Source organism: Peromyscus eremicus, chromosome 6 (genome assembly GCF_949786415.1).
Source record: "Peromyscus eremicus chromosome 6, PerEre_H2_v1, whole genome shotgun sequence".
NCBI classification, from domain to species: domain Eukaryota; kingdom Metazoa; phylum Chordata; class Mammalia; order Rodentia; family Cricetidae; genus Peromyscus; species Peromyscus eremicus.
The window spans coordinates 123,022,680-123,047,569 of record NC_081421.1 but is presented as its reverse complement, the minus strand read 5'-3'; the positions used below and the strand labels follow the sequence as shown (position 1 = coordinate 123,047,569).

The 24,890-nt window shown below is 43.5% G+C and overlaps 1 protein-coding gene across 1 annotated transcript in view; it reads left to right on the top strand.

Annotated features, from left to right (window-relative positions):
• Miga1 (mitoguardin 1) overlaps positions 1-24,890 on the top strand; it is a 57,020-nt gene that overhangs the window by 4,574 nt on the left and 27,556 nt on the right. Inside the window, exons 3-6 of the mRNA XM_059266465.1 lie at positions 1,347-1,483; positions 3,280-3,406; positions 4,548-4,681; positions 5,872-5,995. Coding sequence (XP_059122448.1) covers positions 1,347-1,483; positions 3,280-3,406; positions 4,548-4,681; positions 5,872-5,995 — 522 coding nt within the window. The remainder of the gene's footprint in view (positions 1-1,346; positions 1,484-3,279; positions 3,407-4,547; positions 4,682-5,871; positions 5,996-24,890) is intronic.

The following is a 24,890-nucleotide window of genomic DNA, read 5'->3' as shown; positions in this document are numbered from 1 at the left end:
TTCACTATGTTGTAGTTGAACTTTTCTGTCCCACCAGCCACTCCCCAATTAACCACACAGAGACTTAATAGTAATTATAAATGCTCCGGCCAATAGCTTAGACTAGTTTTTAGCTAGCTTTTATAACTTAAATTAACCCATTTCTATTTGTCTATGTGCTGCCCTGAGACTTGTTTAACTCATCTATGTACCTCCCATCCTGCTCCCTCTCTGTGTCTCACGGCATCTCCTCTGACTCCTCAGACTCTGCTCTTCTTCCCAGGGTTCTCTCTGCCCTGAAAATCCTGCCTAGCTGTTGCCAGTCAACTCTTTATTAACCAATTAGAGTAATACATATTCATGGTGAACAAAAGAATTATTCCACAGCACTGTGTTCTGAGGCTGGCTTTGAACTTTTGATCCTCTCACACACACAACAACAATAATAATAATAATTCCTTGGCCAGGCTAGATGTCTTAGTATTTTACTGTTTCATGTATTTTGTGGGTTTTTTTTTTTTTTTTTTTGGTTTTTCGAGACAGGGTTTCTCTGTGCAGCTTTGCGCCTTTTCCTGGAACTCACTTGGTAGCCCAGGCTGGCCTCGAACTCACTGAGATCCATCTGGCTCTGCCTCCCGAGTGCTGGGATTAAAGGCGTGCGCCACCACCGCCCGGCTATTTTGTGGTTTTGTGATTTATTCATCAGCACACAGAGTGAATCATTGTTTGTTATTTATTGAGATTTTATTAGATCTCAGACAAGCACTATATTCAGCATTTTATATAATTTTTATTGTAGCTCTATGAATGATAACTACAGTGCCATGTTCTTCTCATTTATGTATTTAAAACACTAGCATATGAAGAAGTTACCAAGGTCATATAACATATGTGTACTGGAATTTGAAACAGAAGAGTCTGCCCTGTCTTGCTGAGAGAAGCTAGACCTGGTGTGTACTCTGCAGATGAGTGTGCAAGTGGTGGAGGGGTCAGAAGTGCACAGAACCAAACACATTTAAGGAGAAGTTGTAATTTAGGGAACAAAGTGCTTACATTTTACACTGACAGCTTGTGAGGTAGTTGCCAATAGTTTTACACTGATTATAGTAAGTCATTCAAAACTTTCCTGAACAGTTTGCCGAATGTTTTACTTGGTTATAAAATCTGGTATTTGTATATATAACATACAAACATTAGAAATGTATATTTTAATAATGTTGTACATCTAATAATTTATGTGCCTGAATAAAATGAGTTCTAAAAAAAAAAAATCAGGTGCTTTCTGAACGAATATAACCTGAATTTTTTCCCTGAAAGTTACTGTTGGAATTGCTGATGCTTTTGGTTTTGGTGTGTTTGTTTACCAGGTTCCAGCTGCTCCAGTAGTAGACAGAACTTGACCTTGTCACTAAGTTCCACCAAGGACAAAGGATCTCAGTCTTGTAACTACGCTAATGGAGGACTTTTCAGCAAGTACTCGGGTTCTGCCCAGAGCTTAGCCTCTGTAAGAAAAACGTACTTTATTATTATTATTCTTACATTTGCTTACATATCTCTTATTAGCTTAAGTATCACATATCTGCTGCTCTTAGGGGACAGTCTGGTTGAGTCTGTTTCCTTTGCTGCTGGTGTCCAGTTTCACTGAGTAAGTGATACGGTCCATTTGGTCCTTTGAGAATAGCTTTGATGTGCAGGCATCCTTTTGCCTGGACTGGATGTGATGGCCCATGCCTGTGATTCCAGCACGTGGGGGACAGGGTCTCCTTGACTTGTCGAGCTCTCCCTGTACTTTTGGGCTCAAGTCGTTCTGTTACCTTAGCCTCCTGAGTCGCTAGACTGTGGAGTCAGAGTCACCTGTGCCCAGTGAAAAGTCGCTAAAATCTGAAGACTTGGGGCAGAGTAGGAACACCTCTACTGGGGGTTTGCAGACTTGCAGTTCTGTGAGCTGACAGCATGGCACAGATAACACTCCTGCAGCTGCACAGCCTCAGCCCGGCATTTCCCAAGTGAGTGTTAAAGCGCCTCTCTTAGCGGAAGAAGCTGCAGGGGACGACTTCAGTCACCTCTTTGCTTTTGCTCAGCCGGCTTCCATTCCACTAAAGGCTGTGAGGCGGGTTCTGCCTTTCGGACAGCAGGTAGTACTTACATCAGGGTGGTGACTCAGAAGGCAGTCGGGATCTAGGTCCACAAAACTTGATGAATGAGGTCAAGGGAGCAGGAGCCAGCTCGGTAGCCAGGAGGATGTCCTGCTCTTGCAGAGGACCTGAGTTTGGATCTCAGCACCTATGCTGAGCAACTCATAACCACTTGTAACTCCAGCTCTAGGGGATCTAACAGTCTCCTGACTCCCTTGGGCAACTGCACCTATGTGCAAACAGCTCCACACAGGCACCCATGCATATACATAATTAAAAATAAAAATAAATTAAAAAAATGAAATCTAAAGATGTGGTAAGGGTTGTTTTAAAAATGACTTCCTTTTTTAAAATTTGAGAAATTATGGGAATGGAGGTATTGGTGAACTTGGAGGAGGAATTTTTTCTGCGGGAGGAAGGCTGGACTCATCATATTAAGTTTATGATGCCAGCAGAAAAGCAAGTGGAGTCACCAAAGGCACGAGATCTGCATTTAGATTTCTCTCCAGAGAACAGAGCTGGAGTTAGAGACTGGGATCATCTGCGGGCAGTGACTGGCATGGTTGGCACAGCAGGTTTTATTAGAGAAGGGGCACCTCTACATCATCATTTAACATTGTCCGAATCCCCAAAGACAGAGTATAGGTTGGTGTAGTTAGCATCTATAAGTACTGACACAGTAAAGGTTTGTCAAGTAGTCACCTGATTTTTGGTGAAAATATTGATTTATTTTCAAAATATTGTTCTACTTATGTATTTTTTAACAACAGGGCCAGAGAAGTTAAGAGTCACGTGAGTACTAAGTTTGAATATAATCAGAATTATTTCTTCAGGTAGAACTTACCTGGACTATAATTATCGAACATATGTAAATAATTGGTAAATATAAACTACCATAGCAGGTTTGAATCAGGATAGTGTTTTCCTGGCATGGAAACCCTGGGCTCTCTCCCTAGCACTGCATAAAAACCAGGTATAGTGGCACACACCTGTAATCCCAGCACGTGGGAGGTAGAGGCAGAAGGATGAAACATTCAAGGTCATTGCTGGCTATATAGGAGACCGCACGTGTGTGTGTGTGTGTGTGTGTGTGTGTGTGTGTGTGTGTGTGTGTGTGTGTACCCATGCATGCGTGATGATCCACTTTCCTTGGTCTTCATTTCAGGTTCAGAGTGTTAATTCCTGTCATAGCTGTGCTTGTGGAAATTCTAATTCCTGGGACAAAGCAGATGAGGATGACATCAAACTTGTTAACATTCCTGTGACCACTCCCGAGAATTTGTACCTGATGGGTGGGTAAAGAACTTCTGAGTTCTAAGACATTGTCATCAGGTTTCATTTGAAGGTAAAAGGAAAGTTAGTTGGGGCTGGGGTGGTGCTCAGTGGCAGAGAGCTAGGCTGCTATGTTAGTGTCCTGGGTTTGATCCCCAGCACTACGGGTGAAAAGAAAAAAAGAAAAACCAAAACCAGTGATTTCTTCTAAGAGAATCAACTGTAATTTTAAAATGGCCTATGTCTGTTGAATCTATGCTATATAACATCACCAGCTGTACTAGTTTCTTGAGATATAATAAATTATATTATATATTGTGATATAATAAATTACCTTAAATACAGAGACTTTAAAAAAACAACAACAACAACAACAACAACAAAAAAACCCCCAGCAGTTCACTCAGAGTTCTGGAGCCAGAAGTCCAAAATCATTATTACTGAGCTGAAATCAAGGTGTCAATTAGCCGCATTTCTTAGGAGACCTGTGAGAGGATGCAGTACTGTCCTCTTCCATGTCTCGTGGCTCCCAGCATGCCCTGGGCTTGTGACAACATCACTCCTCCATGACATCACTCTTTATATCACACTCTTATCTGTGTGTCCCAGCTGCCCAAACCTCTCTGTTAGACTTGTAATATGATTTACCTGGAACTCACTCTGTAGACAAGGCTGGCCTTGAACTCAGATCCACCTGCCTCTGCCTCCCGAGTGCTGAGCTTAAAGGTGTGTCCCACTACACCCCTCTAGTTCATTACGTATTGATTCAGTCTCACAAAGGATCTCTTGACATGGCCAGAGAGCAGCTGGATTCTTTGTGAGGATGTAAGTTCAGTAACCCTTTGCACAGTTCCCAATAGAGCCCTTATTCCTTTGTGAAACCTCACGAGCCTGCTGCCATCGGCTGCGTCTCTTTCTGCATTCCGGTCTTCCACACTTCCTCCAGAACGGCCCATCAAGCTCTGCTTACAGCATTTTCGGGCACCTTTAGCCTGTAGCATAAACACACTCCTCCTGCAAGCCTACACACCACATGATCATACCTATCACAGCAATAGTAGTCCCCGTCTGTGACTTCCCTTCCGGTTTCTGTTTTTGTCGTTTTACATGTTGAGGAAATGGGGTTTGCTCGTTTACAGTCACTCTGCTCTTCATCTTTAGGTATGGAATTGTTTGAAGAGGCATTGCATCGATGGGAACAAGCTCTGACCTTCCGCAGTAGACAGGCTGAAGAGGAAGCCTGCAGCTCTGTTAAGCTGGGAGCCGGAGATGCCATTGCTGAAGAAAGCGTAGACGTAAGGACGGCCTGCTTCGGATTATTGGAAGCGCCTCTTTCTGGGCACTTAATACAAGTTGTTTGCTTTTCCAGCTTGGGACTACGTGAGAGACTTGTGGGCTTTTTTAAATATTATATATATATATATATATATATATATATATATATATATATATATATATATATATATATATAGTATTCTGCCTGCATGTTTTGCCTGCAGGCCAGAAGAGGGCATCAGATCTCATAGATGGTTGTGAGCCACCATGTGGTTGCTGGGAATTGAACTCAGGACCTTTGGAAGAAAAGCCAGTGCTCTTAACCACTGAGCCATCTCTCCAGCCCCTAGGCTTTTGTTTTGTTTTGATTTGAGATAGGGTCTCACTATGTAGCCCCTGCTGACTTAGGACTTTTAGTAGACGAGGCTGGTCTGAAACACTCAGAGCTTGTCTGCCTCTGTTTCCCCAGTGCTGGGATCGTGCCCAGCATGAAGGGCTTCTGGCTGGGCATTTTCTGTCCGAGCTTTTACGCACTTTTGGTTTTTTAAAAAATGTTTTATTATTTTATACAGATAAGTGTTTTTCCTGCATGTATGTATGTGTACCATGAGTGTGCCAGCTGCATGCAGAAGAGAGTGTTGGGTCTTCTGGGACTAGAGTTGCAAACCGGTGTGAGCTGCCATGCAGGTGCTGAGAATCAAACCCAGGTCCTCTGCCAAAGCACCCAGCGCTCTGAGCTGTTGGCCAGCTCTCCAGTGCCAAACCTTCAAGTGTGCAGACTTCCCTAGGACGTGTAGATGCAGCAGGTGCAGTGAATTAGATGCAATGAATTGATATTGGTTTTGTAATACAGAAGGTAGAACTGGGTCTTTACTGATCATTTCAAAATTGGAGTGGATTGTGGAACCAGGAGCCAGGACAAGGGGCACTAAATCTAATTTAGCAAATCTTCTGGGCAATTTTTATATAAGCTCAAGTCTGAAAACTCTTAGTCTACTTAAAGGATCAGTCAGGACCCAGTTCTGCCTCTCTATTACAAAAACAATAGGTATGGCTGGAATTTTATGATTAGGTTTGGCCCCGGGCACCCGTGAACCCAGCACCAGCTCTATCTACATGGTGAGTTTCTCTGTGGAAGTCACATTCTGTGTTTAGAGTGTTAACGTGAGTGTGATAGTTGTTGTGTGTGACTGTTCTTTTCTCTTTGTAGGATATAATTAGTGCAGAATTCATCCATAAGCTTGAAGCCCTGCTGCAAAGGGCCTATCGTCTCCAGGAGGAGTTTGAAGCTACCCTTGGGGGATCTGACCCTAACTCTCTTGCAAACGATACAGGTAAGGTAGAGAGAGGTTTCTGTGGTTGTCTGAAACCTGTGGATTTTTTCTTCTATATATTGAAGTCATTTTCTCAAGTGTCTTATGTATTAAGTTAGAAATGTTTTATGAAATGTCCAAGGAGAAAAAGTGTCTGCTGTAGCCAGGCTGTCCAGAGCTCATAAACCAGGCTGGCCCGGCTGCCTGCCTCAGCCTCCCAAGCACTGAGAGGAAAGGTCTGAGAAGATTTGGTGAATGACATTTGGAAGAAAGGAATGATTTAACATTGTTTCTTTCTGTAAATTTCTCTTAAGATTGAATTAGGGAACGAGGGGGCTGGTGCTGCAGAGATGGTCCAGGGGTTAAGAGCATCTGTTGCTTTTTCAGAGAACTCAGGTTTCATTGCCTGCACCCACATGGCAGCTTACAACCTCCAGTCATGAGGGATCCAGCACCTTCCTCTGATCTTTTTAAGCATCAGACATGCACTTGGTGCCCAGACATATTTTTAGGCAAACCACTCATATACAGGAAGTAAAAATAAAACGTTTTTTTAAAAGAGATTGAAAAAAGGCAAAATTATGTTATGCATTTTGTTTGGTTTGGTGGTGTTGTTGTTGTTCTTGTTGATGTATTTTTGGGACATAGCACTGGCTGTCCTAGAACTCACTGTGTAGCTCAGGCTGTCCTGAAACTCACTGTGTAGCTCAGGCTGTCCTGGAACTCACTGTGTAGCTCAGGCTGACCTGGAACTCATTGTGTAGACCAGACTGTCCTGGAATTTACAGAGATCAGCCTGCCTCTGTTCCCAAATGCTGGAAAAAAATTTTTTTAAGTAATTTAGGTCATGATCTGATTGTATCTTATCTATAGTCCTAGCTACTTTGGTACACTGAGGCAGGAGGATTGCTTGAGCCTATGACAGCCACCTTGCGTACTAGCCATCTTGTGCCAGGATCTTTGCTGAGCACTTCATGTCGAGCACACTTTCTGCTCTGAGTCAAGCACCATTCTCAGTGAAAATGTATGATGCGTGACAAGTGCCATCAGCACCCAGGAGGCTAAGGCAGGAGCATGAAATCAAGGCCAACTGTCCAGTGCCAGTGTCCAGCAAGCCACCTGGGATACATAGTAGTAGGACCTTATCTTATAAAGAACTGAAGCAGAAGGATGCTCATAAAACCCTGTGTGGAATCATCCTATTTCCAGGTGAGAAAAGGGGAGAGGAAAGAAGAAGAGTTCATAGTCTTAATCGGTGTACTGTGTTGCCTAACTGCTTGTAAGACTGAGCTACGTCTTCGAATAGGAAGGCTGACTATGAACTTTGTGGGCAGAGTCTGTCTGAGAAATCCACCATAGCGGTGTAAAGCTTGGAGGAGGTAGGCACCCTGGGAACCACATACTGCAGAAGCAAGAAGATTCAGTTCTGAGGGTGATAGTATTTTGTGGGGGTCTTACTTTCTTTTTTTTTTTTAATTTTCCAATGCTGAGGATGTAACATGGGGCTTGTACACACTGGTTGAATGCTCTGCCACAGACTTATATGCCTGTGGGCAGGAAGTCAGCACCAGGTGTCTCCCTCAATTGCTTTCCACTTGATTCTTTGAGAGACAGTCTCTTGCGAACCTGGTGCTCACCAATTGGCTATGCAGATTTGCCAGTGAGCTCTAGGGATCTGCCTGTCTCCTTATAGACACGCATCACCAAACATGGCTTTCGAGTGGGTGCTGGGGATCCGAACCCGGGTCTTCATGCTCGCGTGGCAAACACTTCTCTCACTGAGCTGTCTTCCCAGACACCCTGCTTTTTAACAAAGATTTTCTTCCTCCATACGTGTGTGGGAATCTGGTTAACTCAAGCATCTTTCTTTTCTGTCAGGCCCTCAAGTCTCCAGGACACATTTCACATGTTTTGTGGAAATAATTTTTTTTGTCTATTCTCCTGTCTTATGTTTTTCTTTTATGTGTATGGGAATTTTGTCTGCATGTATGTCTGTGCACCACATTTGTGCCCAGTGCCCTAGGAGACCAGAAGAGGGTGTCAGATCCCCTGGATGAAGCCACAAAAAGTTGTAAACCACAATGTGGGTGCTGGGAATGGAACCTGGGTCCTCTGGAAGAATAGCCAGTGCTCCCAACCTGTGAGCCAGGCCCTGCTTTGTCTTTTGAGGCAGCTGAGGATGAGCCTGAACTTGTGATCCTCCTACCTCTACCTCCTCAGTGGTTTGCACTACCGTGCTTGCCTTATGTGGTGCTGGGGACTGAATCAACCAGAAAGCTACCTTAATTACTGTTTTCCTTTCCTATCTTCTCTTTCCCTCCAGCATTCTTGCAACTTGAGGCTTTTAAAAACCATACGATTGTTAGATAAAGACTTAAACCTTTACCAAAAAAGTTTGCAAATTAAAAAAAGAGGCCTTGAAGCCAAGTTTCAGCTTCAGGTGACATTGGTACCATTCTTAACTTCGGGCTCTGGTGTCTCCTGTGCTGCCAAGTTCTGAACATCCCCTGGAAGTTTGAAACACACACTCAATCAATCAATCAATCAATCAATGCAATTCTAAAAAAAAAAAAAATGGAGTTTAGAACAAACTTTAAAAAAATTAGAATTCTTAAGAGATTTTATACATTTTGAAGGTATAAGATGAATCTTTTCAGCGCCCCCACCATTATTATGTAGGCATAATGGATGTGTTAATAGTTTTGCTGACAGTGAGGAAAGACTGTTGCATTTTTTGTCGCTGTGACATACTTGACAAAGACACCTGAAGGAAGGGCTGTGACTCACAGTTTGATCGCACGTGGCCCCGCGAACATGCAGGAAGTGATCCACATGCATTTTTAGGCAGGAAGCAGGGAGATGAATGCTGGTATTAGCTCACTTTCTCTCCCAATTCACTTTGGGACCTGTCCTTGCATGGTGCTGCTAACGTTTAGGGTGGATCTTCTTTCCTCATTTCACTCAGCCTAGAAACCACTTCACAGACACGCCCAGAGGTTTGTCTCTAAGGTGATCCTGCTAAGTTGACAGTCTGTCAGCTGTCACACGACACTTCCTGATCAACCAACTGGAAACCCAACATACTCTCATTTCACATAGTTTCACCTTGACCAGTAAAGAGGCCATAGGGTGCTTTGTTGTACTGCAGTACAAGTCCCGCTGACTGTAAGTGTATTTACCTACTGTGACTCAGGGAACTGTGGGCTCTGCTGAAGAGGAGGCCGATGTGCTGTCACATCATTCGGAGCCTGTGCTGATTCAGCAGGTCATAGTTGATTCACATTCACTCACAAGTCTCTTCTTAGCTCTGGAGAGGAGAGCCTGTGGGTCAGATTTCATTGACAGTAGTGGGATCTTCTTGTACCAATTTAAAATTCAGAGTTCCAACAGGAACTATACTCGTACATTTGGCCCATCTCTGCAGCAGTTATTTATGCCAACTTAATACTATGAGTACAGTTAAAGAGGGTGTTCAGATCTTCTTAGCACAACCATTTTAGTATGTTTATTAACATGTTTCTTTTTAAAAATATAGTTATTTATTTTCATATGTACGTATATGTGCCTGAGTGTTTATGTATATAGATCAAATCCTGAGGAACTGGAGTTACAGGTGGATATCAGCCACTATGTAAGTGCTGGGAACTGAACACAGGTTCTGTTCTCTGCAAGAGCAGCAAGTGCTCTTAACCACAGAGCATCCTCACGCCCCATGTTTCTTTTTAGATAACAGTGTGTTTATTGAGAAACAATACCTATACTAAGCGTTTTACCACTGAGCTACATCCCAAGCTCCATTTTTTTTTTCTTTAACACAAGACAAGTTCTCATGTATTCCAGGCTGGTCTTGAACTCACTGTGTATCCACAACCATGCTTGGTGCTAATAATAAAACTCAGAGACCTGAGCATCCTAGAGGAGCACTCTACCAGCTGAGCTACATCTCCAGCCTCTTATTTTGTGGTTTAAAAACATACTTACGGGCTGGAGGGATGTCTTAGTGGTCAAGAGCGCTGACTGCTCTTCCGGAGGACCCAAGTTCACCTCCCGGCAGCCACATGAGGGCCAATAACTGTCTGTGACTCCATTTCCAGGAGGTCTAATGCCCTCTCTGGCCTCGGAAGGTGGTCATGCTTGCGGTGTACAGACATGCCGGCAAGAACACTTGCGCACATAAAATAAAAAAAAAATAAGTAAGTGAAACATACTTAAGCCAGATGTGGTGGTACGTACCTTTACTCTTAGTTCTCAGGGAGACAGAGTCGGCAGATATCTGAATTTTTAGGCCAGCCTGATCTACATAACGAGTTCTAGGCCAGCTGGACTATATAACAACACCTTATCTCAAACAGCAAGAACAAAACCTTAAATCAGATTTCATTATAATAATTTGTTCATTAATAATACGTCTGAGGGGCTGGAGAGGTGGTTCAGTGGTTAAGAGCACTGGCTGTTCCTCTAGAGGACTCAAGTTCAATTCCCAGCATCCAGATGGCAGCTCACAACCCTCTGTAATTCCAGCCCCAGGGGATCCAGTGTCCTCTTTTGGTCTCCAAGGCACCAGGCTTGCACATGGTGCACAGACATGCTTTTAGGCAAAGCACCCATGCACGTAAAATAAATTTAAAAAATATATATTTGAGGGCTCAGGAGGTGGCTCACCAGTTCAAAGCACTTGGTGCTCTTGGAGAGGACCCTGGCTTTGTTTCAGCACCCCATGGAAGCTAACAACCACGGTACACATGCACACAGACATACGTGTAGGCAGAACACTCATGCACATAACATACAAATAAATCTTAAAAACATGCTTGAGCTGGGCGGTGGTGGCGCACGCCTTTAATCCCAGCACTCAGGAGGCAGAGGCAGGCGGATCTCTGTGAGTTTGAGGCCAGCCTGGTCTACAGAGGGAGTTCCAGGACAGCCAGGACTACACAGAGAAACCCTGTAACAAAAAACAAAAACAAAACAGAAACATGCTTGAGTGAGGCTGGAAATGGCTTGATGCAGAGTGCTGGCCAGGCATGAGGCCTGAGATGGACTCCCAGAACCCACATGAAAGTGTGCGCCTGTTACCCAAGCTTTGGGGAAATGGACACGGGTGGAACCCTGGACTCACTGGCTAGCTAGCTTGTCTGAATTGGTGAGCTCCTGGTTCAGTGACAGATGCTGACTGAAAACATATACATGGAAAATAACTCAGGAAAACACCTGACATCAGCCGTTGCCCTCGGTATACAAGCACCCATATGTGCTTATAGGCCCATACACAAGCACACAGACATACATATAAACCGCACAAACACACCAAACACACACACGGCGGCGGAGGCGGGGGGTTGTTCCTCCAATGAATGTAACCACCTCATATCCTATGATTGATTTCTTTTTTTTCCTGGTTTTGTGCTGGCATTTTCTTTCTGAATTAGCAAGTCGTCATTAGATATGTTTCTAAGCTTTTTTTTTTTTTTATGTATATGGATGTTTTGCTTGCTTGTATGTCTCTTTGTGTACCGTGGGTGTGCCTGGTACCTGCAGAGGTCAGAAGAGGATGTCAGGTCCTCTGGAACTGGAGTTACAAAGGTTGTGAGCCACCTGGGGATGCTGGGGATTGAACCCAGGTCTTCGGGAAGAGCAGCAAGTGCTCTTAGCCACTGAGCCATCTTTCTAGCCCTCCATAGCTCTAAACCTTTATGTACTAACGTCTTAGTCTTGGCGTAAACAATAGGTGTCTGTTCTACCCTTCTTGTTACAGACTTTAGTCACAGCGGATGAAGTAAAGGTTTGAATTAGGTCTCTGCTAACCCGTGACCCTTCCTCACTCACTTCTGAGAGGCTTATTGTTGAATGTGCTGTTGAAATCGCTAGGGGGCAGCACACCTTACCTCCAGTTTGGAGACCAATGACTCATAAATGCCATTCTGTGCTGCCTCTTGAACTGAGAGTTAATTTTAAGCCAACACTTCTGGCACATTTTGCATACACCTGCCACTGTAACTCAGAGTGAAAAAAACCTTGACAGTTACTCACAAAACACTTGAAATAATAGTGAAAATGTACATGAGTGTGTAAGGGCTTCTACCTCATAGCGTCCAGATGTTTAGGACTGTGTTTATTCATAGTTTCTGTTTTACAGATTATTAACAGTGGTGATTTTATAATTGTACAAATTGTTTTTCAGATATGGTCTCCCTGTATATCCAGTGCAGGCTTTAAACTCATTGTTTAGCTTGGGCTGGCTTCCAATTCACAATCCTCCTGCCTTAGTCTTCCAAATGATTCAATTGCAGGTGTGTGCCACAAAGTCTGGATAGCTATTATAAATTTTGTTTATTTTCAAAACAGGGTTTTCTTATGTATCCCTGGCTGTACTGGAGCTCACTCTGTAGACCAGGCTGGCCTTGAACTCAGAGATCCCCCACCTCGGCCTCCTGTGTGCTGGGATTAAATGCATTATATATTATAATTTTTAAAAAATATTTTTACTTATGTGTGTGTTGGGGTGTACATGTGTATGTGGGTGCCTGTGTAGGCCAGAAGAGGCATCAGATCTAGAACTAGAGTTACAGGAGCTTGTGAGCCAGGACTATGGAGCTGGGGACTGAATTTGGTCCTCTAGGAGAGCAGTGAGAGCTCTTAACTGCTGAGACATTTCTCCAGCCCTGTTATATATTTTTAAACTTTATATAGAAAACATTGCAGAAAAACAATGTCTGAATGTGCAATTAGCCAAGCCCAGGATGGTTTTAGTTCTAGGTAAAATGACCAGTATAGTTTAGTAGTTAGTTATGAATATAAGCTTGGAAGCTGAGCAGGCTTGGCCTAATATCCTGCCTCCACCCCAAGCCTTGACCTTTCCTTAGACTTAGTTTATCTAGAAGATGTAGGATTAGCCTGGCCAGGTTTTGCCAGCCTGTAATCCCAGCTTGGGAGGCCAAGCCAAGAACACACAACTTCAAGGCCTGGCTAGGCTTTCAGAGTAAGTTCAAGGACAGACTGGCCATGTTGGTGAGGCCTTGTCTCAAAGAGCAGAAGGAGGACTGTGCTGTAGCTGGCTGGTGGGGAGCTTACCTCGTGGGAGTCCCACTGCATGCAGCTTCAGTACCAAAAACAAGCATAGAAGACCAAGACCTTTGACGTTAATTCATAGAACGCTTGAGATCACATGTTTGAGAAAGGCAAACACTGCCCTTGCTTCTATTTATTATTGTATTTATTCCAGCTGTTTAAAAGGCCTATTCTAAGATGATTTTTACAAAGTGCATACTTATGGGGAGATGAATGTAATATGTTTGTAACTTGCTTTGCAGTAATATTGTTCAGTCCTATTTTCTAGACAATAGTATCTTTCCTGTGAATTAATTATATTTTTTTATAATAATAACATTTGCATTTACTGAAAGAAGATATCTCTCTTTGTGTGTGTGTGTGTGTGTGTGTGTGTGTGTGTGTGTGTGTGATGTGTCTGTATGTTATATACTATGGTGATGTACTGGTGTGTGTGTGTGTTTGTATATATGTGTGTGGTGTATGCACCATGGTGATGTACTGGTGTGTGTGTGGTGTGCACCATGGTGATGTGCTGGTGAATATGCGTTCCTGTGTATGGACGGGTCTCTGATCCTGGAGTTGTTACCTTAGCTAGGCTAGCTGACCAGCCAGCTTCAGAGACTCTCCTGCCTCCACTCACCATGCACTGAGCTTGTGGACACATGCTACAGCGAGTGGCTTTGTTTGTTTTTGGTTTTGGAGACAGGGTTTCTCTGTGTAGCCCTATCTGCCCTGGAACTCACTCTGTAAACCAGGTTGGCTTCGAACTCCCAGAGATCCTCTGCCTCCTGAGTGCTGGGATTAAAGGCTTGCACCACCGCTGCCCAACTCTTTCTTTTTTAATACATGGACACCAGGGATCCAAACTAAGGTTCTCAAGCTTGTGCGGCAAGCACTTTATTGACTCATTGTAGCTAGAGTTTTCCTGCCTGGCCCACAGTCAGGACAAATCTCTCTCACCTGCCAGTCCCACAGCCGCTCAGACCCGACCAAGTAAACACAGAGACTTATATTGGTTACAAACTGTATGGCCGTGGCAGGCTTCTTGCTAACTGTTCTTACAGCTTAAATTAACCCATTTCTATAAATCTATACCTTGCCACATGGCTCGTGGCTTACCAGCATCTTCACATGCTGTTTGTCATCGTGCGGCTGGCAGTGTCTCTGACTCAGCCTTCCACTTCCCAGCTTTATTCTCCTCCTTGTCCCGCCTACACTTCCTTCCTGGCCACTGGCCAATCAGTAATTTATTTATTGACCAATCAGCAACACACTTGACATACAGACCATCCCACAGCAACTCATACTTTATTCTTTCTATTAATTTTTTTTCTGGTCTTGGGGTTTGGTTAGCACCCCCAGAGAGGATCCAGTTTCCTGTGTATCACGTGTCTTGTTAGCAGTTTTAAATCTCTACCTAGAGGTGGAGGACAGACCTCTATTGTAGCAGGAATCTTTAAAAGTTCTTATTAATAAAATCAAACCTGGGGCCAGTTATTGGGGTGAAATGCTGGATGGTCAGAGAGACAGAACAAGCCACAGCTAACCTCACCTGGCAAACTTCTCAGCTGATCTTGTTTCCTCAGACTGGAAGCCTCTGTGTCCTCATATCCGAATGGCTCTCAGCTGAACTGTGCTGCTAGAAGCCTGAAAGCTTAACCAGCCAAATGCTTCTAGTTTCTGGTCCTCACGCCTTATATACCTTTCTGCTTTCTACCACCACTCCCTGGGATTAAAGGCATGTGTCACCATGCCTGGCCGTTTCCAATGTGGCCTTGAACTCACAGAGATCCAGAGGGATTTCTACCTCTGGAATGCTAGGATTAAAGAAAGGTGTGAGTGCCACCATTTTCTAGCCTTTGTGTCTAGTGGCTGTTCTGTCTCTGATCCCAGATAAGTTTATTAGGGTACACAATATTTTGGGGAACACAATACCACCACACTCTATCCTTTATAATCATCTCTGGACCCCACCTCCTGTTTCCCAGTTAACATACTGATTTTAAGAAATGGAAAATATGTGGGCGGTGGTGGTGCACGCCTTTAATCTCAGCACTTGGGAGGCAAAGGCAGACATATCTCTGTGAGTTTTAGGCCAGCCTGGTCTACAGAGGGAGTTCAGGACAGCCAAGGATGTTACACAAAGAAACCCTGATTTGAAAAACCAGAAAGGAAGAGAGAGAGAGGGAGGGAGGGAGGAGGGGGGGAGAGGGGAGGGAGGGAAGAGGAGAGGAGAGGAGAGAAAAAGAAAAGAAAAGAGAAAGAGAGGAGAGGGAGAGAGAAATGGAAACTGTCCCAGCTGTCCCTCCTTAGACTTTGAAGCACCGTGTGCAGTGAGGGAGGAGTCGTCACAATTTTGCCCCTCCTTTAGATTTGAAATATCATGTGAAATGGGAGAGGTTGGACATAGCATGAGGCACATGAGGACAAGTTAAGAGCATGAGAGGAATAAATATCCCTTGATGGTATGTACGCCGTAGAAGCCCATGCCTCTGCGTAGAGCTCTCATTGTTGAGACTGCCTGTTTCCTAGCCCAGAAAGGATCACTGTTTCTTTTCCCCTTCCAGATACCTTCTTTCTGTATGGTACTCTGGACATTCTCTTTCTCTCTCTCTCTCTCTCTCTCTCCTCTCACGGTCCCTCCTCCTGATACAGCTGCTCATAGACTTCTGTTGTGAAGCCACATGCCTGTTCTCCCTGATTCTGTCTCCCTACCACTGGTCGTTGCCAAGGTCTCCAGCTTGCCTGCCTTGTTTTTCTGTCAAACTCCAGCAAACTTGTCCATTTCTTTCCTTTTTAAAAAAACGTATTGACTCATATTTTATTGACTGATTCATCTCCCCTGGCTCTTGAATTGTATTAATTTTTTTAAACCCCCTTTTCTTGTAAGCTGGGTTGAACAATGCGGTGAGGCTTCCTATAACTTCCTCCTGGAGAGAAGGTTGGATGAGAGAGAAATTCCTACCAGCCTTACCCATGCAGCTACTGAGACCCCTGTCTTACAGTCTTGGTGGTACTCATCTAGCCTTGCTATTGAGACCCCTGTCTTACAGTCTTGGTGGTACTCATCTAGCCTTGCTATTGAGACCCCTGTCTTACAGTCTTGGTATTCATCTAGCCTTGCTATTGAGACCCCTGTCTTAGTCTTGGTGGTACTCATCTAGCCTTGCTATTGAGACTCCTCCTTACAGTCTAGTTTAGGAGAGTGAGGTCAGGTTCTGCACAGCAGTGATGAGCTTGCAGGCCCAGACCTTGCTGCAAGTCCTGGAGCACAGTCAGAGCTGTGCAGTGACTAGTTGGTTACATTGTGTTCCCCAGCTGCTTAGAGAGGGTCCGGTCCTCAGGGTCCACCAGTGTACACTTTTCACAGGGAGAAGCAACTTGAAATGCAAGCAGAGAGCGTGCTTGGTAGGACGGGCTTCAGTGTGCATCCCTAGTGCCCATGTGGAAGCCAGCTGGGTTGATCTGGGCCCGTAACCTTGGAGTAGTGGAGACAAGCAGAGCCCTGAAGCTCAGTGGCTAGCTTTCCTAATCTGTGAGCTCCTGGTTCAGAGAGAAGCCCTGACTCCAAAAATCAGGTGCCCTAAACAGGGTACTTAGACCAGTCCCTCCAAGGCTTAGGGAACAGGACAGCAGAGGGAACAGAGGGAATGTCAGAGCTGTAAGAGAGAAGACAGGAAATGCTATTGTCAGGGCATGACACAGCCCTAGCAAATATGAGCTCCCAGCAGCTGTGGTTGCCTGTACTGGGCCTGCATGAGACTTGACCAGTCAACTACCAATCATGGATGGGGAGGGACTCATGGGACCCTCTCCCTCCCAGCTGAACTGTGGGCAACGGATTGATTCTGGGTAAGGGACAGTTATCGCTTTCCTTGGAGTTCACAAGGCTCCAACACTTGCCCACACAGCAGGTCATGGCTAAAACCAGAGGATCACAAAACCAAAAAAAGTGAGGTGGGGCATGAATCCGGGAAAGGGACCTGTGTGGAGGAGGGGAAATGAGAGCATGGGAAGGTAAGAGGAAACAGAATGCACTATGTAATCGTATAAAATTGTCAAAGAACAAATTTAAACGATAAAATGAAAGATGGAGGATGATTTGCAAAGATAGCTGCCATCAGCTTCTGGCCCCCACATCTAAGCTTCTGCACGTGAGTGCACACCTGCAAACGCACACACATGCTCAGGAACACACAAAGGCTTGCAAAGAAATGCAGCAGAACGGTTAAATGTATTTCTACCCATCTTTAACCCATTAGGCAGGTGGGGGACAGGTGCTTCCTTGGGGGCTCTGCACTTTGGGCTCTTCAGTACCTGATGTCACATCCACTAGCTATAGAAATCACTCGGTCTGTGAGTCTTATCAAAGATGTGTATCACTGTCATCTTGGCATCCATGCAGGGGGCACACAAAGACTAAAGTTGGAGGCCAGTCTGGACTACTTAGGGGGACTGTGGCAAGAGAAAGAAGCAAGTCCCTTGCTGTTTTCACACAATGCATATTCCTGAGATTGATTTAGACCTGCTGGAGGAAGCCTTAGGTTGAGAAACTGTGAAACTCACATTTCAGAGTTTAGCGGATGATTTTTTTTTTTTAAGCAGGTGATTTTTGCATGCACTTGGATCAGTAGATAAGATGGTGACATTAAGATTTTCTGGTCTGTGTTAGACATGGTGACATATACCTTTAATGCAGCAGTTGGGAGGCAGAGGGAGGTAGATCCCCGAGTTTGAGACCAGCCTGGTTGGTCTACATAGGGAGTTCTGGGATAGCTAGGGCTACACAGTGAACCTGTCTCAAAAAAACAAGGCAATTTGTTGGCTTGTTTGAGTGCTTGCAGGCTGCTAAGCCTGACACTATATACAACCCCTGAATCCCACATGCTGTAAAGAGAGAATTGAACTCCCACAGGTTGTCCTCTGACCCCCACATGCACAAACCCATAAATAAATATAAGAAAAGTAAGTGAATAAATTTGCAAGTATTTATTGAACTGTTTACCGTGCACCTTTTGTGTTATGTGATTCAGTGAAGTAAGAGCAGGCCAGGTCTTCGGTTGCACGTAATCTGGTTGACCAGTTAAGTCTTCCTCATATGAAACAATTGGCGAATAATACAGTGTATTTTTAGTGTTGACTCAGAGCCAGAGCTCCCTCCAGAGCAATTCCCTCAGCTTCCCCGCCTGCCTGTTCTTTCCATATCTTGTAACTGGAGCTTGCCTGCTCAAGAGCCTAAGATAAAGAACTTGAAAGTAAACAGATCTGGTTTGGGACGTGAGTTAATTCTTGGCTTATCTGCTGCTATTCCTGAGGATTTGTGGGTTCATTTACAGACTCAAATACCACAGATATCAAGTAGTAGATATATAATAGTAATCTACATAATTACATTTTTCTTTAATAAGTAAATAATCTTGTAAACTTTGAAAAAAGTGGTACAAGTGGATTGTAGATTCAGAAATACTGTTTTTATTCTCTCTATGTGTATATATGATAAGTATGTCAATTTTCATATACCAAATATACAAGAAAAGTATGTCTATATCTTAGAGTAAATAGAAACCTTTATTATCTTCATTATTGTGTTATCTTTCATATATTTTGATAGAAACTATTTTTCAGTTGATCACAAAACTGTGGGATTGGTAGGATATAGGATTAGAGCCTGACACCCAGGAATGTTCTGTTGGCTTCATGTGTGTGAGTTTGTATCACACATCTGCCACTGGGTATGTGTCAGTTCAGGCTTTGGTAGTGTGTTCTATTTGTTTTAGTAGCGTGTTATTTGTTTCAGTGGTGGCTTATTTTTAGGTAGTGATATGAATCGTAGAGTTATTCAGACTGAGAATCACATAAACTATTCGGGAATTAGTAGTGTCTCTCCTCTCCTTCTTGTGCTAGGAATCAAGTGCAGGGTCTTCTGTGCTGGAGAAGTTCTAACCCTGAGACACTCCAGCTCAATATATTCTCCACTTTCTTTCTTGATTCTTTGTATAGGACCAAATTTTGGATATAATGCCAGTTTAAAAATAAGCATGATTTATAACATATGGAGTTTGTGGACATTATTTAATTGATAGAGCTTACATGAATAAAGCTCTGGCTTATTAATCCATAGTTACATTTAAAATTAATTAGGCTTTACATTTTATATGCTTACTTTTTTTATAAGAGTATGGATTGCAACATCAATATTAGAAGCAACTCTAGAACCATGAATATGATCAATGTTGACTGTATTTTTTGTTTTGGGGGGCATTTTTTTGGCTGATGCAAAGATTTTGAGATTCTTTTACACTGATGTGTAGGAACAAATCTAAACCTTAAAAACAAACCAGGAATGTTTTACTGTTCAAAAATGTTGCTATAAAAGATGCATACTTTAGATATTAGGCCTCCATATGATCTGTTTTTTATTTATTTATTTTTATTTTTATTTGGTTTTCTGAGACAGGGTTTCTCTGTGTAGCTTTGCACCTTTCCTGGAACTTACTCTGTAGCCCAGGCTGGCCTCGAACTCACAGAGATCCACCTGCCTCTGCCTCCCAAGTGCTGGGATTAAAGGTGTGCACCACCAATGCCTGGCGATCTGTTTTTTAAACACAATGAACTAAGGATCTTAGGTCTGGAATACATATTTAGAAAAACATTTTTTTCTTTTGTTGTTTAGTTTGTTTGTTTGATTAGTTTAAGATGGATGCCTCACTGTATGGTAACTGAAGTTTTTTCTGGTCCTGCCCAGTCCCACGGACCCCGCAGCTGCTTATAAAATAATCACTCAGAAGCTTATATTAATTAAAACTGCTCGGCCATTAGCTCAGGCCTACCACTGACTAGCTCTTATACTTAAACTCAGTCCATTTCTGTTAATCTGTATGTTGTCATGTGTTCCGTGGCTTTACCTGTGTCCATTACATGCTGCTCCCTGGACGGCAGGCTGGCGTCTCCTGACTCAGCCTTCCTCTTCCCAGAATTCTCCTTGTCTGTTTATCCCGCCTATACTTCCTGCCTGGCTACTGGCCAATCAGCGTTTTATTTATCAACCAAATCAGAGCAACACATTCACAGCGTACAGAACATCCCACAGCACTGTATAGCATAGACTGGCCTTAAAAGCAAGATCCGAGCTGGCCAGATGGCTCAGTGGATAAAGGCATAAGCCTGACCACTTGGGACCCCTGGAGCCCACATGGTGGAGAACAAAAACTGAAGCCCACAAACTGTCCTCTGGCTCTATAGGCATACGATGGCATATGTGCCCATACACATGCATATGTACACACACAATAAATACATGTAAAAAGCATGTCTTCTTGGGGGCTGAAGAGATGGATCAGAAGTTAAGAGCACTAGCTGCTCTTCCAGAGGTCCTGAGTTCAATTCCCAGCAACCACATGGTGGCTCACAGCCATCTATAATGAGACCTGGTACCCTCTTCTGGTGTGCAGGCATACATGCAGGCAGAATGTTGTATACATAATAAATAAATAAATGTTAAAAAAAAAAAAAGACCATGTCTTCTGCATGTTGGCATTACAGGAGTGTTCCAGCACACACAGCCCAAACATGTCATTTCTTTGTGTAGAGTGAGCATGGCATAAAGATGTCAGAGAAAAAAAGGAAGCTCTTACTGCAGTTTTAGTCAAGTAGAGTCTGGTGTGTAAGAAGCATTACAGATTACACTGTCCAGTGGAATAAGCCCTGCTCTGTGTTTATAAAGCACTGTGGAAATACTGAAGAAAAGGCGTGTAAACATTCTTTGGGGCACTTCAGAGAAGGTTTCATGGAAGGAGTAACTTGGAAACAGACAGTAGGTCTGCCAGAGACAGAGCTGAGTAAAGGACATTGCTAGCAGAGGGAGCCAGAAGAGACTGGGTTTGGGCCACAAGTTTTTTGTGGATGCAGTGTGCACAGAAGGGTAACCTAGAAGGGAGGGCCAGGGAAGTCATGCAGGAACTTGTTTCTTTAGACAAAAATGAGCCACTGAAAATTCTTTTGATGTCAAGTCAAAATCCGTGTGTTTGAAGGAGACTGGAGGGTGGCTCATATAATCTCAGTATTTTCCTCCTTTCTGTGGCTGCCTTGTTTGTAGAAGTGCCTGTGTCTCTTTGGGTTTTGTTGTTTTGTTTTGAGTTGATGGACATTCCTCTAAGGGAAAATAAAAATATATTTTTTCTAGGCTAGTACTAAGTATACAAATTTCTTTGGTAGAGAAAACAACAACCAGAAACTATAAAATGGGACTTCCTGTCCAGGGGAGAGGGATTTCTCTGTTTTGGTAAGTAGCCAGACAGAACATTCAGAAACACTGAATGAGCTTGGCTGTGAGCAGAAATACCTCAGACTCTCCTCTTATCAAAGGGCCCAAAGTTGACCCTGTGAGACTGGTGTCCTCCTCTTTCCTGCAGAGCTCTGTGATGGGAAGAGACCCTCTCTGAGGCTGTACTTTTAGGGTGTGATCTGAACTACAGGCTTAAGTTCTGTACTCAGATCTCTAAATAAACAGAGTAAATGACACAACACTGGAGAAATGTGGTTAGTAATTTCCCTCGTGTCATGACTCCTAGTCCTAATTTCAGAGAACAGAGTAAGACCAGAAAATGAAGCTGAGCTGGCGTCATTTCTGCATGTCAGAATAGGTTCAGAGAAGACCAGTGCAGTCATAGTCACTGTGGGTGCCAGAGACAAAGGGGATGCCTGATACCTGCCCTGTTCCTAATCCAAACTGTGTCTTCACAGCTGTGATTTACCTGTTGAGGGCTTCCCTCGGCCATATACAGCTTTTGTAGTATTAGGAAAAGGTCCACATAAGGCTGAGAGTCACCTTCCCCCAGGAGGAAGTTGGCCTAGTATTTGGCTAATTTTATGTCCTTACTTGTCTCATTGGCTGGGGCCTTCATGCAATCTACAGACCAATTGTATCTACTGACCCTATTAAGGTCTATAACTCTTTAACTGCAAACTCCTTCTTTTGTTTGGTTTGGTTTGGTTTTAGTTTTTGGTTTTTTAAAACAGGGTTTCTCTGTGTTGCCCTGGCTGTTCTGGAACTCCCTCTGTAGACCAGGCTGACTTCGAACTCACAGAGATCCGCCTGCCTCTGCCTCCTGAGTGCTGGGATTAAAGGTGTGTGCCCCTCTGCCTAGCCTTAATTATATCTTATTTCAGTCATTGTTTTTAAGGAAGAGAGAATGCTACCACCTGAACTGTGGGTGCCCCCTTTCTTTCCCCTGCGCCCCTCGGTGTGTGTCGGCAGCTGCTCTTCCCAGTTAGGAGTCACAGTTGTTCTGTGGTGCCGTCATGGTGTGGGACTGTCTTGATAAATAGGGAGCCAGACACAACTGTGAGGCCAAGCTGTTCTTGCACTGTGCCATGCTGGCAAGCTGTTTCTGTCCATGTGCTCCTCTTCCCATGGAGATGGGGCTGTAGGAGTCAGAACCCATCGGTCTTGGGCCGGTGGAGCTCAGTGCTACTCTTGGCAATACAGAGGCCCACTCAAGGGTAAATCAAGAAAGCATTTCAGACTCAGTCTTTCCCTGTCTGAAATCATGTTTGACTTGTAAATTCAGCTTTGTTCTTTCTTCCAAACTCTATATTCTAGCATCTTAAAATCGGGGTAGGGGTGGCTTACAATATGGGTAGCAGACTGTCATACAAAAGAGGATGGGTATGGGGCACATGCTTTCAATCCCAGGCAGAGGCTGTCCTACTCTGCATAGTGAATTCTATGCCAGCCAGGGCTACATAGTGAGACCCCATCTCAAACAAACAACAAACCCTCAAACACACACAAGAGCCACAGTAGCTTTCTAGACAGCTGATAATTTGAACAGCTTAAGACTATAAAATACTTGTTGGCATCAGGAACTTGTCCATTTTCAGTAAAACTGGAGAAAGGACAAGGTTCCAAGCTGTAGTGAAGTCTCCTCTGGAGACTAGCCAGCAGCAGTCAGGTGACAGTGAGACCCCAGGCAGGCTCCCTCTTCTCTGCAGAGTTGGAAAAGAGGAGAGGCATCCCTGGAATCTCCACCAGCGTCTGCAGAGGTTAAAATAGACCAGGGCCGTCTCAGCGACAGGAATAGAATGTGCCCAGGACAGCAGAACTGAGACACAAAAAACCCACTTGGCTCCATCGTAGGAAATAAAGCAAGGCCTGAGGGCCAGGGTCAAGGCTGAAATGGCTTCTAGCTTTCTTTCCCTCTCCGTCCTTTAAAACAAAGAAAAAAACCCAAGACTTTAAAAGAAAACCCTTCTTTGGACAAACCTTAAGTAATGTATGAATTATGAGGTTGTGAGAGAAGGAGGAAGGCTGGGTCCAGTCAGATCTCTGGCCCACGGCAGGATGACTGGGCTAAAATTAAACATCCTGGTGTTATTGCTCCTCCAGAGGACGCGTCAGTGTCTCCGCATGAATCTTTTTAAAGTTCCTGGTGACAGAGACAGCAGAAAACATCTTAAATGTTTAGATTAGCTTTTTTTTTTTTTAGAGGTTACCAATCAACTAACCCAACAAAAAAGCTACTCCACTGAGACCCAGTGTGGCCACGGATAATTGGTAGAACATCATTAACATGTGATCATCCTTTGTGGGATGCTTTAAGGACTTCTAAGGCCTATTCATTAAAAGGCATAAGCTGTATGTATATTTCAGGCTTATAAATTAATTTCTCATAGTTAATTTAGGTCTCCATATTAGAAACATCAGAAATTTAACAGGGCTCTAAAAACATGTTAAAGTCTTATTATAGACAAAATGACCCAAATGAAATTAATGTTAACCATGGTTCTCATGTCTTGGGAATTACCAGTTTATAACAACAAATAAGAAATGTTAGTTTACATGAACCAACATTTAAGTGCTTTTAATGTCCTTGGTGCTCTCAAGAACTGTATAAATTATTGGGGAGCGAAAGAAGAAAAACATTCTCTGCTAAAGCTGCTTCTTCCAGACCACAGATTGGTTTATTCTTCTGTGTTATATGTTTAGGCAATGGTTGCCGGAAAACAGAGTTTATTAAAGTTACACATTTATGAATTGCTAACTTTGGATGTTTATAGACCTAACATTTAATTCTTGTGATACTTAGAGGTAGATTTTGCTCCTGTGTTTACATGAGCTCATTGAGAAACAGAGAAGGTGAACTCTCAAGGTTACACAGCTAATAAGCAATAGGGTCCTGACTTTAATGCAGGCTGTCTGCCTTTAAACTCATGGTTTTAACCCTTTCAATACTACCTTGTGTATGAGGCGATTTGGGAGGATGTTTATGCCTACAATCATGCGTTTATATAAAATATATCTGGTATAAAATTGCTAGGTCACAAGGGATGCATTTTTAAACTTTCTTAAGATTTATTTTTATTTTATGTTTATAAGTGTTTTGCCTGCATGTATGTGTACCACATATGTGCAGTGCACTCAGAGGCCAGAAGAGGGTTTTGGATCCTGTGCTGCATAGTTATTATGTCAACTTGACACAAGCCAGAGTCATCTGAGAGGAGAGAACCTCAATTAAGAAGATGCCTCTGTAAGATTGGGTTGTAAGCAAGCCTGTTGGGCATTTTCTTTTTATTTATTTATTTACTTACTTACTTACTTACTTATTTACTTATTTATTTATTATGTATACAGAAGAGGGTGCCAGATCTCATTACAGATGGTTGTGAGCCACCATGTGGGTGCTGGGAATTGAACTGAGAACCTCTGGAAGAGCAGTCGGTGCTCTTAACCTCTGAGCCATGTCTCCAGGCCCGGGCATTTTCTTAATTAGTGATTGATGAGGGAGGGCCCAGCTCATTGTGGGTGGGTCCTGGGTTCTATAAGAGAGCAGGCTGAGCAAGCCATGATGAGCAAGCCAGTATGCAG